Source organism: Dendropsophus ebraccatus, chromosome 3, assembly GCF_027789765.1.
Source record: "Dendropsophus ebraccatus isolate aDenEbr1 chromosome 3, aDenEbr1.pat, whole genome shotgun sequence".
Lineage (NCBI taxonomy): Eukaryota > Metazoa > Chordata > Amphibia > Anura > Hylidae > Dendropsophus > Dendropsophus ebraccatus.
Genome location: NC_091456.1, coordinates 53,882,868 through 53,895,469, shown reverse-complemented (window position 1 = coordinate 53,895,469; position 12,602 = coordinate 53,882,868). Strand labels below are relative to the sequence as shown.

At 41.2% G+C, this 12,602-nt stretch overlaps 2 protein-coding genes across 3 annotated transcripts in view; one reads left to right on the top strand and one right to left on the bottom strand.

Annotated features, from left to right (window-relative positions):
* Positions 1 to 2,769: 2,769 nt before the first annotated feature.
* HNRNPK (heterogeneous nuclear ribonucleoprotein K) lies at positions 2,770 to 12,182 on the bottom strand. Of its 2 annotated transcripts, none has more exons than XM_069961786.1 (15): positions 12,073 to 12,182; positions 9,746 to 9,830; positions 9,555 to 9,652; positions 9,393 to 9,449; positions 8,364 to 8,407; positions 7,468 to 7,540; positions 7,276 to 7,389; positions 6,925 to 7,053; positions 6,530 to 6,837; positions 6,323 to 6,380; positions 6,065 to 6,080; positions 5,903 to 5,967; positions 5,616 to 5,785; positions 4,873 to 4,951; positions 2,770 to 3,399 (listed from the first exon to the last, which is right to left on the bottom strand). In XM_069961786.1, exons 2-14 carry the CDS (start codon positions 9,798 to 9,800, stop codon positions 4,912 to 4,914), a joined length of 1,227 nt encoding a protein of 408 aa, XP_069817887.1. In that variant the 5' UTR covers positions 9,801 to 9,830; positions 12,073 to 12,182; the 3' UTR covers positions 2,770 to 3,399; positions 4,873 to 4,911. The 2 variants fall into 2 exon arrangements, with proteins under 2 accessions (XP_069817887.1, XP_069817888.1); XM_069961787.1 differs by having other exon boundaries at positions 6,323 to 6,359.
* The window catches only part of RMI1 (RecQ mediated genome instability 1), a 25,872-nt gene continuing 24,897 nt past the window's right edge, over positions 11,628 to 12,602 (top strand). The window contains exon 1 of the mRNA XM_069961784.1: positions 11,628 to 12,541. The gene's annotated coding sequence lies outside the window, so the exon portion shown is untranslated. The remainder of the gene's footprint in view (positions 12,542 to 12,602) is intronic.

Genomic DNA, 12,602 nt, shown 5'->3' with positions numbered 1-12,602 from the left:
AGTCCAAAGGCAGCACACATATCCCACCCAAAGATCTATTTTTTTAACATTCACCTCTAATTACAACACATGTGGGAGCGGGTTCTTATAGGCCACCAATTAAATGTGCTAATTTCTTTATATGCTATTGTTACGTGGATTCTGGGGAACAGAATATCCCTGGCTGTGCTGCCTTCAAACTCAAGAAAAGCAAAACTACAGGTAAGACATTTTTTTTTCTTTTTGTGATTAGAAAACTGTTGATCAGTTAAATAGGTCTTGGTATAATCCCCAGTTTACATCTCCCCTGCAAAACAAGGGGGAGAGTGAAACATTACACAGTTCCTACTGAAATTAAAGCACACGTCTCATTGCAAGGAGTGGGGAGCAACAAGCTTTACTTCCCTGCTGTTAGCTATCTCCATCTAGTGATTCAAGACTAAGGGCCCTATTCCGCCGGATGATTAATCGTTCAGATTATCGTAAAATCGTTCAAATCTGAACGATAATCATTCGGTTGAAATGCAGTTAACGATTAACGACCGAACGAGAAATCGTTAATCGCTTTATAAGACCTGGACCTATTTTTATCGTTGCTCGTTCGCATTGAATAAGACATCGTTCGGTCGTTCGCAATAGATACGAACGCAATAGCGAATAAATAGCGAAGAGAAACGATCGCAATTACGATCATAAGTAACGATTATCGTTCCATGGAAATGACTGAACGTTTTCAGGTCTTTCGCAATAGCGGTCGTTTGAGCTCGTTAATCGCTAACGATTATGCAAACGATAATCGTCCGGTGGAATAGGGCCCTAAAGGATGGTCTGAACCTGCCGAAGTTCAAGTTCGTATGAACCCGAACGCTCAGCATCAGATTCCCGCTGTCTGGCCGCTCCGTCCAGCGGGTGGATGCAGCTGGACGACCGCCTTCAAAACTGGGATACAGCCTATGGCTATATCCCAGTTTTCCAGGCGGTCCTCCCGCTGTATCCACCTCTCCACGGAGCGGACAGACAGCGGGAATCATTGCCAAGAGTTCGGGTTCGTATGAACCCGAACCTCGGCAGGTTCGGACCATCCCTACTCAAGACTTGGATAATGGAGGAATGAGAAATTTGAGCCAAGGAATGAAAATAGCTACTGGACGCTTGTGGTAGGGGTCTCAACAGTAAGGCTAGGTTCACACTGCGTTTTCAGCATCCGTTTAACGGATCCGTTTTTTTTTAACGTCCAGAAAAATAGGGTCAGCAACGTTTTTTTGTCCGTTTTGGTCCGTCAAAAAAAACGGATCCGTTTTTTTTTACAATGGAAGTCAATGGAAAAACGGATGCACACAAATTAATCCGTTTTTTGCAATCCGTTTTTCATGCGTTTTTTGCAAAAAAACGGATGCGTTAAACGGATGCTGAAAACGCAGTGTGAACCTAGCCTAAGATTCTGACCAATCACAATTTTTTTTTTTTTTTATGGTAGTGCCAATTTTAAGGCAATATCTAGGCTTACAAAAACATGGACCCTTTCTTCCAAAACAGCACCACTCTTGTCCTCTGCTTGGGAGTGATTTTGCAGCACAGTTTCATTGAGGTGAATTCAGCTGAATTGTAATACCAAACACAAAAGGACAGGTGTGGTGCTTTTTCGAATCCTGGATAACCCCTTTAGAGTACTCCAGCAATTTCCACCCCATCTAATGCACACTCACTATTAAGAACGACATATAGTCTTTTATCACAGTGCTTTGTTGTCTCTGAAATCCACTCAGCCTCCTTCCATCTAACTGAATGCGGTTCCACGCTGCTCCTCCCCGGGTGCTGAGAAAAGCTGGATCCAGTCATGGGAAACTTCTCCCAGTTTCCTAGGACTAGATCCAACACCCGGAGCGGCAGTCTGTTAAATGGAAGCAGGCAGATGACCGGATTTCAGAGATAAACAAATTTAGAGCAATAGTAAAGTGCTTTATCTCTAATTATAACTGTTCAGAGGAGCTGTATAACCATCCATAAGATGGTAGATTACTGCCTGTGTGGAACAGTCCAAGCAACTTTATTATATAGAAAGTTCTGGCTGAGGGCCCATTTACACAGAAAGATTATCTGCCAAAGATTTGAAGCCAAAGCCAGGAATGGATTTGAAAAGGAGAAATCTCAGGCTTTCCTTTATGACCTGTTCCCTGTTTATAGTGTTTCTGGCTTTACCAAGTGCACTGAAACCCATGTATATTCAAGACTAGCTGCATAATGAATAAGAAAAAAATTTGTGGCAGTGCTGCTGTCAAAGGACTGTGTAAAGTGGGCTACAGAATTTACAGTACACTACATCATACTCCATCCACTTTCTCTACATGATGTGATACAAAACTATCTGTATAAAATAAGTGAAATTAACCCAATCATGCACAACATATCTGAAATAAAGCTTATAAGTAGAGTGGGAAACTAACCATCTCCAGCAAATCATGAGGCATTTATTGTGCTTAATATATTTTTTTCTTATTTGCCATTTGTTGCAAAATATTGTTATATTTCCAGAGGTGCCATGAGATCGGTTCAAATGCAAAAGATTTTATTTGCATACCAACTAAATGGAACCTGGTAATGGTAATCTCTTAAGCACCCTAGGTTTACATGGGTAGGGGGACAAAAAAGTAGCAGTTTCCCTATGTAAAGCCTGCAGCTACAAATGTCTAGAATAGATACCTCCAACAAAACGCAACACACAATAACTAGGTTGAACATGACTGAATGTGAATTATTGTTTAGTCAAATAAAAAAAGTTTCACTGCTCAATTGGCTACATCTAAGGAATAAAAAAAATCCTTTGAACTTTAATTTTATCGATAAAAACCGAGAGCACAGCTGGTCATCTCATACACTAACACAGGTGACTAATTTCAGTTACAACATACCAATGTAAAAGTGATAAAAACAGCAATGTGTACAGTCTGCACATTGTTACAGTGAACACAAACCCCCATTTCTAAACAGACAATGCAGATAAAGAAAACAGGTTTTGGAAGTAGGACATTTAGGATCTTGAAAGAAAAAAAACAAATTTATCAGCTGCTCAAATATTAACAGTTATCCCAGTAAGATTTGCACAGAAATGCTGTGGAGTTTCATTCTCCATGTAACTGAATTTAGGAAAAAGCAAAAAATGAAAAACCAAAACACACTAAATCTTTAACATAAAGCAGATATATTCATTCAGCTCTACTACTTCTGTACAATATTCTTGGAGATGGGGTATTCTCCGCTGTTTGTGGATTCTTAGCGCTGATGGTTAATATTAACAAATGCATCCGGCGATCCAGATCTTGGTTTGTAATCCAAAAGCAACGAAAGAGGGGGGAAGAAAGCATTCCAGGTTTTTTTTCATTGGAGCTGTTCTAAACAAAATATTTTGGACTCCACTTATGCCTGAAAAAGAAATTCATATTTTGTTCCTGATATTTAACACATTAAAAACATAGCAGATGGCTGAACCCAAGCAGGACATAGAACTTAGAGAAACTTAACTATAAAATGACTACTGTAAATAAAAGTACTTCCAATCAACAGGCAAACTTTCTGGAGTGTAACATTGTTACACCGCTGTTCTCATGCAGACTGACAGAAAACCCTTGTTGGTTAGATCAATTACTACCATCTCTAAGGTTTAAGCAGAAACTCATAGCCAAGGTCTAAGGAATAAAATTACGAAAACTAACTGCAATAAAATCCTTTAAAAGGAAGCGACTGTGTAACGTTATTACTTCCACTAGGTCTCATACAAACTATCCAAAGATGAAAGTTGTAACAGTGCAGTGGAAAAATAGGCTCTACTTGCACTTGTCAAAATAACTAACTCCAGTTTTTGGGTTTTTCAAATCCAAATGGGGGGGGGGGGGGGAAATAGCATTTTGCAAATAAGTAATAAAATCCTTTAAAAAAATAAAATAAAAAAAGGGACATAAAGAAAAACAAATCATCAGTTAATAGTGGTACGTTATAACAGTATGGTGTTAAAGGAAGAATTAACATGAAGGAGAGAGTCTGCTTTTTGAAATGTTTGAAGATATTTTTTGGGGGCAGTAAACCAATATATTACTACAAAACACCCATTTAGATTTGAAGACCATTTCATAAACACATGAAAACATGGAACTGATTCCTTAAAACAAATTTTTATTTTGAGAATAGAAATAATAGTAAAACAAGCTCAAGTGCAAAGGAGGACTAAATTTCATCACTGCTCACTGTACACTTTCCTCTTAGTCATCATCGTGGTCTGTTAAACAGCCCTGCAAAAGAGAAACCAAAATTGTGTTTGTGCTTTACTCAACTAAAAACTTCAAAAGTTGAAAAACTAAAAATAGGAGAGCCACCATTACGGAGGTCATTAAGACGCATCAATAAAAGGTGAATGCAAGTATAAAAACAAACCCCACAGTTCACTACATTTATTCAAAAGCTTTAAAAAAAAAAAAAAAGTTATGTACAAACATTTCCACTGCTCATGGTGCATAGTGATTACCATCCGCTCTTCCTTAACATATATATGTAGTATACCATCCACAGATTCAGCAAAGTTGCCAAGGTTGGTTTAAAAAAAAAAAATAAAAAAATAAAAAATAAAGCTTTTAAAAACACAGAACTCATGCTGCATCTGATCCCAGACTGCGCTGCCGTTTGTCACATTCTCTCATGTTAAAGAGCTATATGGTTACAAGCACCAATTACTTTCTACACCTTAAAATGTATTACACCTATGAAGCAGAGGAATGCTTTATTATTTTTAAAATCAGAGGCGAAGATATAAAAACAAAAAGATGCAGGATTCCTTCATTCTTCACTAGTCTTAGAAAAACTTGCCAGAATACTGCTTCACACTATAAAAAAAGAGAATCTTACATTAGAACCCTTGAGCATGTGCCTCTCAATGTTTAGAAGTCAAAACCCATAAGCATAATCTTCAGAATACTGCTTCACACTATAAAAAAAAGAAAATCTTGCATTAGAACCTGTAAGCGCATAAACCTTTCAAAGAATAAAAACGTTATGAACCCAAAAAAGCTAGCATACAAGTTATTAAAGGCATGAGTTATAAGTTAGTAATAATCAAAGAGCATATAACCAGAACATGCTAATGTATTAAGCTAACCAAAGTCAAACTTAAAAAGTAGATGTTAGTAAATAGAAAGGTGTGAAACGCTGCATTATAACATCCAATCAAAACGACTGTAACTTGTCCTGTAGAGGCATGGTCTGTGCCATATGGCAGACCGTGATTTGTTGTCAATGCTGTTATCTAAAAACAACAAAATCACTAGTCTTCCACACAGAACTAAACCAACGTCCACTGATTTCTTCTAAAATTATATCTACAGGCACATTAATATAAATGTTCATTTTACAAATCTTTTGCAGTCGTTTCACGACAGAAAGTTGAGCTGTTAATCTCATGAAGCAGAATTAGTTTTAGAAGCACCTTGATTTTTAGTATTTTAAAAAGGATAGAGGTTAAAAAAAAAAAAAAAAAGCCAGAAAATCTGAAAAAAGGAAAAAAAGTAGTTAAAGTAGAAAACAGCTTTCAGACACCTTTAACTTATAAGTTACGTCTTAAAGTCATGCATGTTAAGGGGTCGACAACTTGCCTGTTCTGAAGCAAATATTGTGCATTCTGTATCTGGTCTTGGGTGCCTATAATTGTGATGATGCGATCGTCTGATCCTTCCAATGGTTCATCAATTTTGATGGATGCACCAGACTCGTGGCGAATTTGTTTGATCCTCTGACCTCCCTTTCCAATGATAGAGCCTGCCAACTAAGAGAGACACACACATGAATACTATGTTGATGCAGTTTAAACTTTACAATTAGGGACACGTTAAGGAGTGGCAACATTATAAATTGTACTTTGTATTGTATAAAGTGTACTTACATCTTTTGGAATAGTAACTTGAGTAGTTATGACAGGACCACCTATATCCCCATAGGATCCCCGACCTAGAAACAGAAAGAAAAATTGGTAAGGTAACATAATTGTTAGCCATATAGATTTAAGCTAAAACAATTATAAGGTTAAAGATGTAAAAGCACTTACCATATCCAGAGCCACCCTGAAAAAGAAAAAAGTATATACACGTTATTTACAAAACCAAACCATTTCTAAATAAATGTCTATCAGTGCAGTGATCAAATATGTCCAATTCTATCAATCAAAACAATGTCATACTTATGTAGAACTTAACATGCAATTACAACAAAATTAATATCAACTTCTTACTTGGGCTTAGTAAATAGGAAGTGAAAAAGACTAAATTAACATTTAGAAAAAGAATACTGAATCACTGACACCTACCATTCCATCATAATGGTCGGGTCTCCCTCTCCGGTCACTAGAAATAGAATCAAAATGTCTAAAATCAAAAAAGCATAAGCAAAGTTGATATCAGTGGGCAGAAATAACAATACATGAAGTGGATCATGATCATGTTCAATCACCACCACATAACAAACATTTAGCATTTTATCTTTGTTGCTTTTGAGGGCAACCTAAAATTCTTACCCTCCTCTTGGTGGTGGGGGTGGAGGAAGTGGAAGATTGCGAGCTCTGCTGCCACCTCTGCCTCCACGGCCTGGAGGAGGTGGGAGTGGCCCTCGCCTTGGGCTCATATCATCATAATCTCTTCTTGACTGAGGCATTGGACGACCACCTGGCCCTGGAGGCATTCGATCAAAACCACCTCTAGCATGCATAGGGAAACCCATAGGCCGTCCTCGTCTGTCATCAAACATCATTGTGAAACCACCATAATCATATGTTTCATCATAGAAGTTGGGATCATAAGGCTGTGCTCTTCCTTTGATTGGAGACTGGAAAGAAAGAATAGTAAATGAGATAAACACAAAAGCCAAGGAAGATTTCAAAACAGTAAACACCAAAAGTAAAGTTACGCTTACCTCAGATATGAGGTCGAGGATTACTTTGATGCACTCAACTACTCTATCTGGTTTTCCTCCAATAAGCACAACACGATCTGTAGAATGGGGGCAACACTCCTGGAATAGCTTAATTGTAGTCTGTGTGTTCTGTAAAAAAAAAAAAGAAGAAACAAAATAAATAAATAAACTAAAGCACAACAAGCGGAGTCCTGACAAGAATGCACAAAGCTTAAGATCACTGTAGTAAAGCCTTATTTGCACACTTTTATATAACACTAGATGGATGCAGAGGGAGATATAAACAAAGCATTCTTACTGTAAAAAAAATAAATATCAGAATTAAAAAACACAGAAGCATAGTCAACATACCTCTCGAAGTTCCTTGATCTTTGTACCTTTGACACCTATGATGCCGCCTGCCAAAGACTGGTGGATCAGGAGTCTCAACTCGCAGTCAAAGTCATTTCCCTTATAGTGCTGGTACTGCAAAGATAGGTAACAATTTTAATGGAATTTCTAGAACCAAAAAGTAACGAGAAACAAAAGCCAAACTGCACGTACCTCTTCTAATGTGGGAATGATTTTCTTCAGGATTTCACCAATTGTTTCAATGTCTGCACTGATACTTAATATACTGCATGACACACGACATAAGAAAAAAACAATGTTACTAAAGCTTTCACATTTATAGTGATAAGGAAGTTAATCTGTATATATAATTTCTACTTAATGTACACATGCACATGTGCTTTTTATTTTATTTTAAATTTTTCCTTCAGTTGAATGTGACTGGGCAGTAAACGTTTAGATGCTGGTGAGGGAAAGGGATTCTGGAAGGATTTAGATAAAGCGGGCAAAAAAGAGGCACAGAACTGGAAACAAGTGAATGATCACATTCCCCGTCACCACTAATTCAGGACACCCTCACTATCCGAATGAAACTGGCGCACTACAGGGAGAGTTGAAAAATGCAATTGGTGGATACTGTATGGATGAAACACCTTCAGAAACTGGAAATATGAGATTTCAAAAGAAAAATTAAAAATGACAATAAGCAACAGAAATGTGAAGTGAAAGTGATTAAGAGTTAGCACCTAATCAGGAAAGGAATAGTAGACAATGACAAGCAATGCTGCAGGAATCAGGTGGGCCATGAAGACAGAAACCATCAGAAAATAAATGTACAGTGTGGAAATATGCAACTCTTGAAGCGATGTCTGCTTTTCTTGTATATGGAAATTAGTGGGTCCAAAGACTAACTTATGTAGAGAAGATCAGTGAAGGAAGAAGAAAGGAAATACAAAAAGAGAAAAAAAAAAAAAAAAAAAAAAAAAAATTCAATGGGAAAACAAGACAGAAAATAACACTATGTAGGGGAAACTAATCATATTAAAAGGCAGGTTATAATACATTTCTCTTTCTAATCAGGCAGTGAGGCATAAACTGTTGGGACATACCGCTCGGGGCCACTGCTGTCTGGGACTGAAACACTGGCATTGTACTGCATTGGTCATTGGCGTTCGTGGATGTTGGCATTGGGCATGGGCATTCAATCGGAAGATGTCAGGAATAGTGCCCGTTGGGCAACGAGCACAGTTTTGGGCATAGCCAACCAGGGTTTTCACATGGGCGTTCAGGGGTAGATGGGCCATCATGATGGGCAACGCAGGGGTAAGACGATCCAGTACATGGGCAACGGAGATATGTGGCCAAAAAAACAAGGAGAGGGAAAAGGGGGGGAAAAGCAATACATTTTAATTTAATACAAAACTAGACTCAAGTTTCAATTAACGTAATGGTATTAAGGCATACTGAAAACACACTTTGGAACTTAAAGAAAATGCTGACTGCAGCTTAACTCTATGGCAGGTAAATCTGATACTACACTATATCTCTAGCAGGCTGGCTCGTGGGTATAGACACATTTCCCTCATATGGATATACAATATGAAGGATCTGAGCAGATTAAAAACGGTTCTCAAATTGAAAGCGTAATGAAGTAAAAATATACAAATGAAAGCATTCCACTTGGAATTTTAATTCAGAAAAGGCAAATTGTGATACAGGCAGGAACAAGCAAAAAAACAAGAACACATGCTAAAGATTGTGTACAGCACATAGTGCCATGTAGACTTAATGTACGTGTCAGAGAAACACTAATTCAGGAGTACTCGTGTCTAATCACATGAGTCAACCTACTTCAACACTACACTAACTGTATTGTTACCAAGTATTTATTCTATAAAAGGTTGTGTGTTATTGATCTACAAAGAAACACATTATCCTATTCTAGTCATACTGCAAATAAATCACTACTACAAAATAGAAGCCGTGTTATAGAATGTATAGAAAGCTAAGTGGGCAGAAAGGCTAGTGTGTTCGCTTCACCCCCCTCAGTACTGAAGTGGAACTGCCTGGATGGTGCAGATACCCTAAAACTACTACAAAGAAAAACCCGCAAAGCAGACTTGTATGGAAACACTCACGTCTGTCCGAAGTGCTTTTATATTTTTTCCTCCCTTGCCGATAACTGCGCCAGCATTCTGAAGAGACAGAAAACACACATCACATTAGTTACTGTGGATAAAAGCCTGAAAGGCCAACATCCTGCTGTAGCGACATGGCTGTATACTGTACAGTGAACGTACTTTGCTCTGGAGCAGAATGCGCAATTCGACCATCATATCTGTGTTTCGGGATCTCTTGAAAGCCTGTTCCTCCTCCATGTCTTCTGCTGGACGTTTTCCTGTAGAAAGTCAATGGTATTAAATCAGCATGCAATGGAGAGCTTTATCTAGCACACCAAGCAGCAACTGGTTAGCACTTAGCAGCATCTCACCGTTGGTCTCTGTGTTAGTGAATTCAACCTCTTCCTGCTCTGTCTCCATCTTCATAAACTAAACTGAAAAGGTGGTGGCAGCTATCTGTGAAGAGACAACAGGTAAAAAAGCAGACGGTCATTGATGTCCTCATGATGACTGTGTGCTGTGGATCAAGGAGACAAGCCTATGAGACAACCCAACCAGGTCATCCAGGTTATAAGACAGGAGCATTAAGGGGTGGGACACAGCCAGGACTACTTTTGCAGCTCACTGACCTATAGGAGCCGGCTTAGAGAGAACCATTCATTAGCAATGCTGATGGCTCCAGCCAGACTAGCCTGCCAATGGCTGCAGCCCACCAATAGCACAGGGGCAGGGGCTTATAGCAAGACTATACATGAGCTGTAACATCCTGTGTATATCAATGAAGGGGGTGTCTATATCAATAACACTGAAGTCAGATCCTTCCCAGTCTAAGTGGCTGATAACAGGGAATAATAGATTGCTTTTAACTGCACAGCACATAAAGAAAAGCCTTGAGGCTGGCGGCAGTGTGCTCCATGAGAGCAGTGATGGCAAGTGATCACTGCTTAATCTATCAGACAGCTGAGCGATCATTACTAGATCTATCAGATAAACGAGCGATCGCTACTAGATCTATCAGATGAACAAGTGATCACTACTAGATTTATCAGATGAAGCATTTGCTACTAGATCTATCAGATGAATAAGTGATCACTACTAGATCTATCAGATGAATGACTGATCACTTCTAGATCTATCAGATTAATAAGAAATCTCTACTAGATCTATCAGATGAATGAGCGATCGCTACTAGCTCTCATATCAGACAGATGGGTGATCACTATAGACCTCTTATCAGACAGATGGGTGATCTGATAGATCTATAGTGAGCACTACTAGCTCCTATCACACAGATGGCCGATCACTATAGATCTCCTATCACACAGATGGCCGATCACTATTATATCTCCTATCACACAGATGGCCGATCAGTATTATATCTCCTATCACAGATGGCCGATCCCTCCAGCTCTCCCGTCCCTCCAGCTCTCCCCTATCACACAGATGGCCGATCACTATAGATCTCCTATCACACAGATGGCCGATCATTATAGATCTCCTATCACACAGATGGCCGATCACTATAGATCTATCACACAGATGGCCGATCACTATAGATCTCCTATCACACAGATGGCCGATCACTATAGATCTCCTATCACACAGATGGCCGATCACTATAGATCTCCTATCACACAGATGGCCGATCACTATAGATCTCCTATCACACAGATGGCCGATCACTATAGATCTCCTATCACACAGATGGCCGATCCCTCCAGCTCTCCCGTCCCTCCAGCTCTCCCTATTACACAGATGGCCGATCCCTCCAGCTCTCCACTATCAGACAGATGGCCGATCACTATTATATCTCCTATCACACAGATGGCCGATCACTATAGGTCTCCTATCACACAGATGGCCGATCACTATAGGTCTCCTATCACACAGATGGCCGATCACTATAGGTCTCCTATCACACAGATGGCCGATCCCTCCAGCTCTCCCTATTACACAGATGGCCGATCCCTCCAGCTCTCCCTATTACACAGATGGCCGATCCCTCCAGCTCTCCCGTCCCTCCAGCTCTCCCCTATCAGACACGGCTGTGAGGGATTCCCGTCTCTCGCCTTCAGGCCCGGCGCCGCCCCCCGCATCCCGCCGTGTGCCCGGAGGACAATAGGCAGCCGCAGCAGCAGGCGACACCCGGCTCCTTTGTCTCCTCGCTGGGAGGCTACAGGACACCGGCCACAGCGGCCCCGCCCCTCAGCCGCAAGCTTCCGCCACCAGCCATTTTGTGACTGAGAGAAGACGGAGACAGCATGGCGGCTGTGAGACATACAAAGCCCGCCTAATGGCCTGACCGGCCGCCCCGTGTAACAGCGCTCCCCCCGCCCGGACACGGCTCCCCGAGGGCTCCGGCCGCCCGCTAATAGGCGATAATACTGTGAGGGCCGGTATACAGGGAGGGGGAGGGGAGAGCACACCCGCTAACGGCCGCCCGCTCCCCCGACGCCTCCGTGCCCGCGGTACACAATACACAAGCCCACATAGGGGCCCGGTGTCTGCCGGTCTCCGAGTATAACGTCAACTGCTGAATACATACAGTCGTGCCAGGCTCCGGCGGCCACACGCCCCGCTACCACAGTGACGCACACACTAATAACCCCACAAAGGCCTCCAGGAGCCCGTATAGCAGCACCGCAGTAACCCCACTATTACATGAAGGCACAAAGGAGCCTCCCTCCCGCCGACTTACCTCGCTCCTCCGCCGCTCCCGAGCTCCCTCCACTAGCGCGGCCAAAGCACAAGACGAAACCACACAGGGTGCAACCTATAGAACTGATAAGTGTAGGGCTCGCTTCTCTCGCTCTGATTGGACGCTCTCTAAAGGAGCCAACTAGATTGGCTGAGGAAGAAGCCAATCAAAGATAGCCCCGCCCACCCTTTACAACGGGGCACTCGGCTGTACAAGCTTGGTTGAATGGAAATCCTGGCAAGCTAGGGAAATGAAAGAAGCGCCTAGTAACGTGGAGCACGTACGCACCCGGGCGGTTATCAAAGGGGCTTAGGGTGTCTGCATAACGTAAACTGTAACGTGCATTCATGAGCTATAATGTGACACTGCGGCCGCACGAATGTAATATTGGCCGACCAGGGGCCTCACACTGACCGATACATAACAGAACAATACAGAAAGGAGCTCCATATGTTGTCAGCACAGGCCAGTAAGCTCGTTGCCAAGACAATGGATTAGGGGGAGGGGGCGAAATCTCGCGATATGCGGCG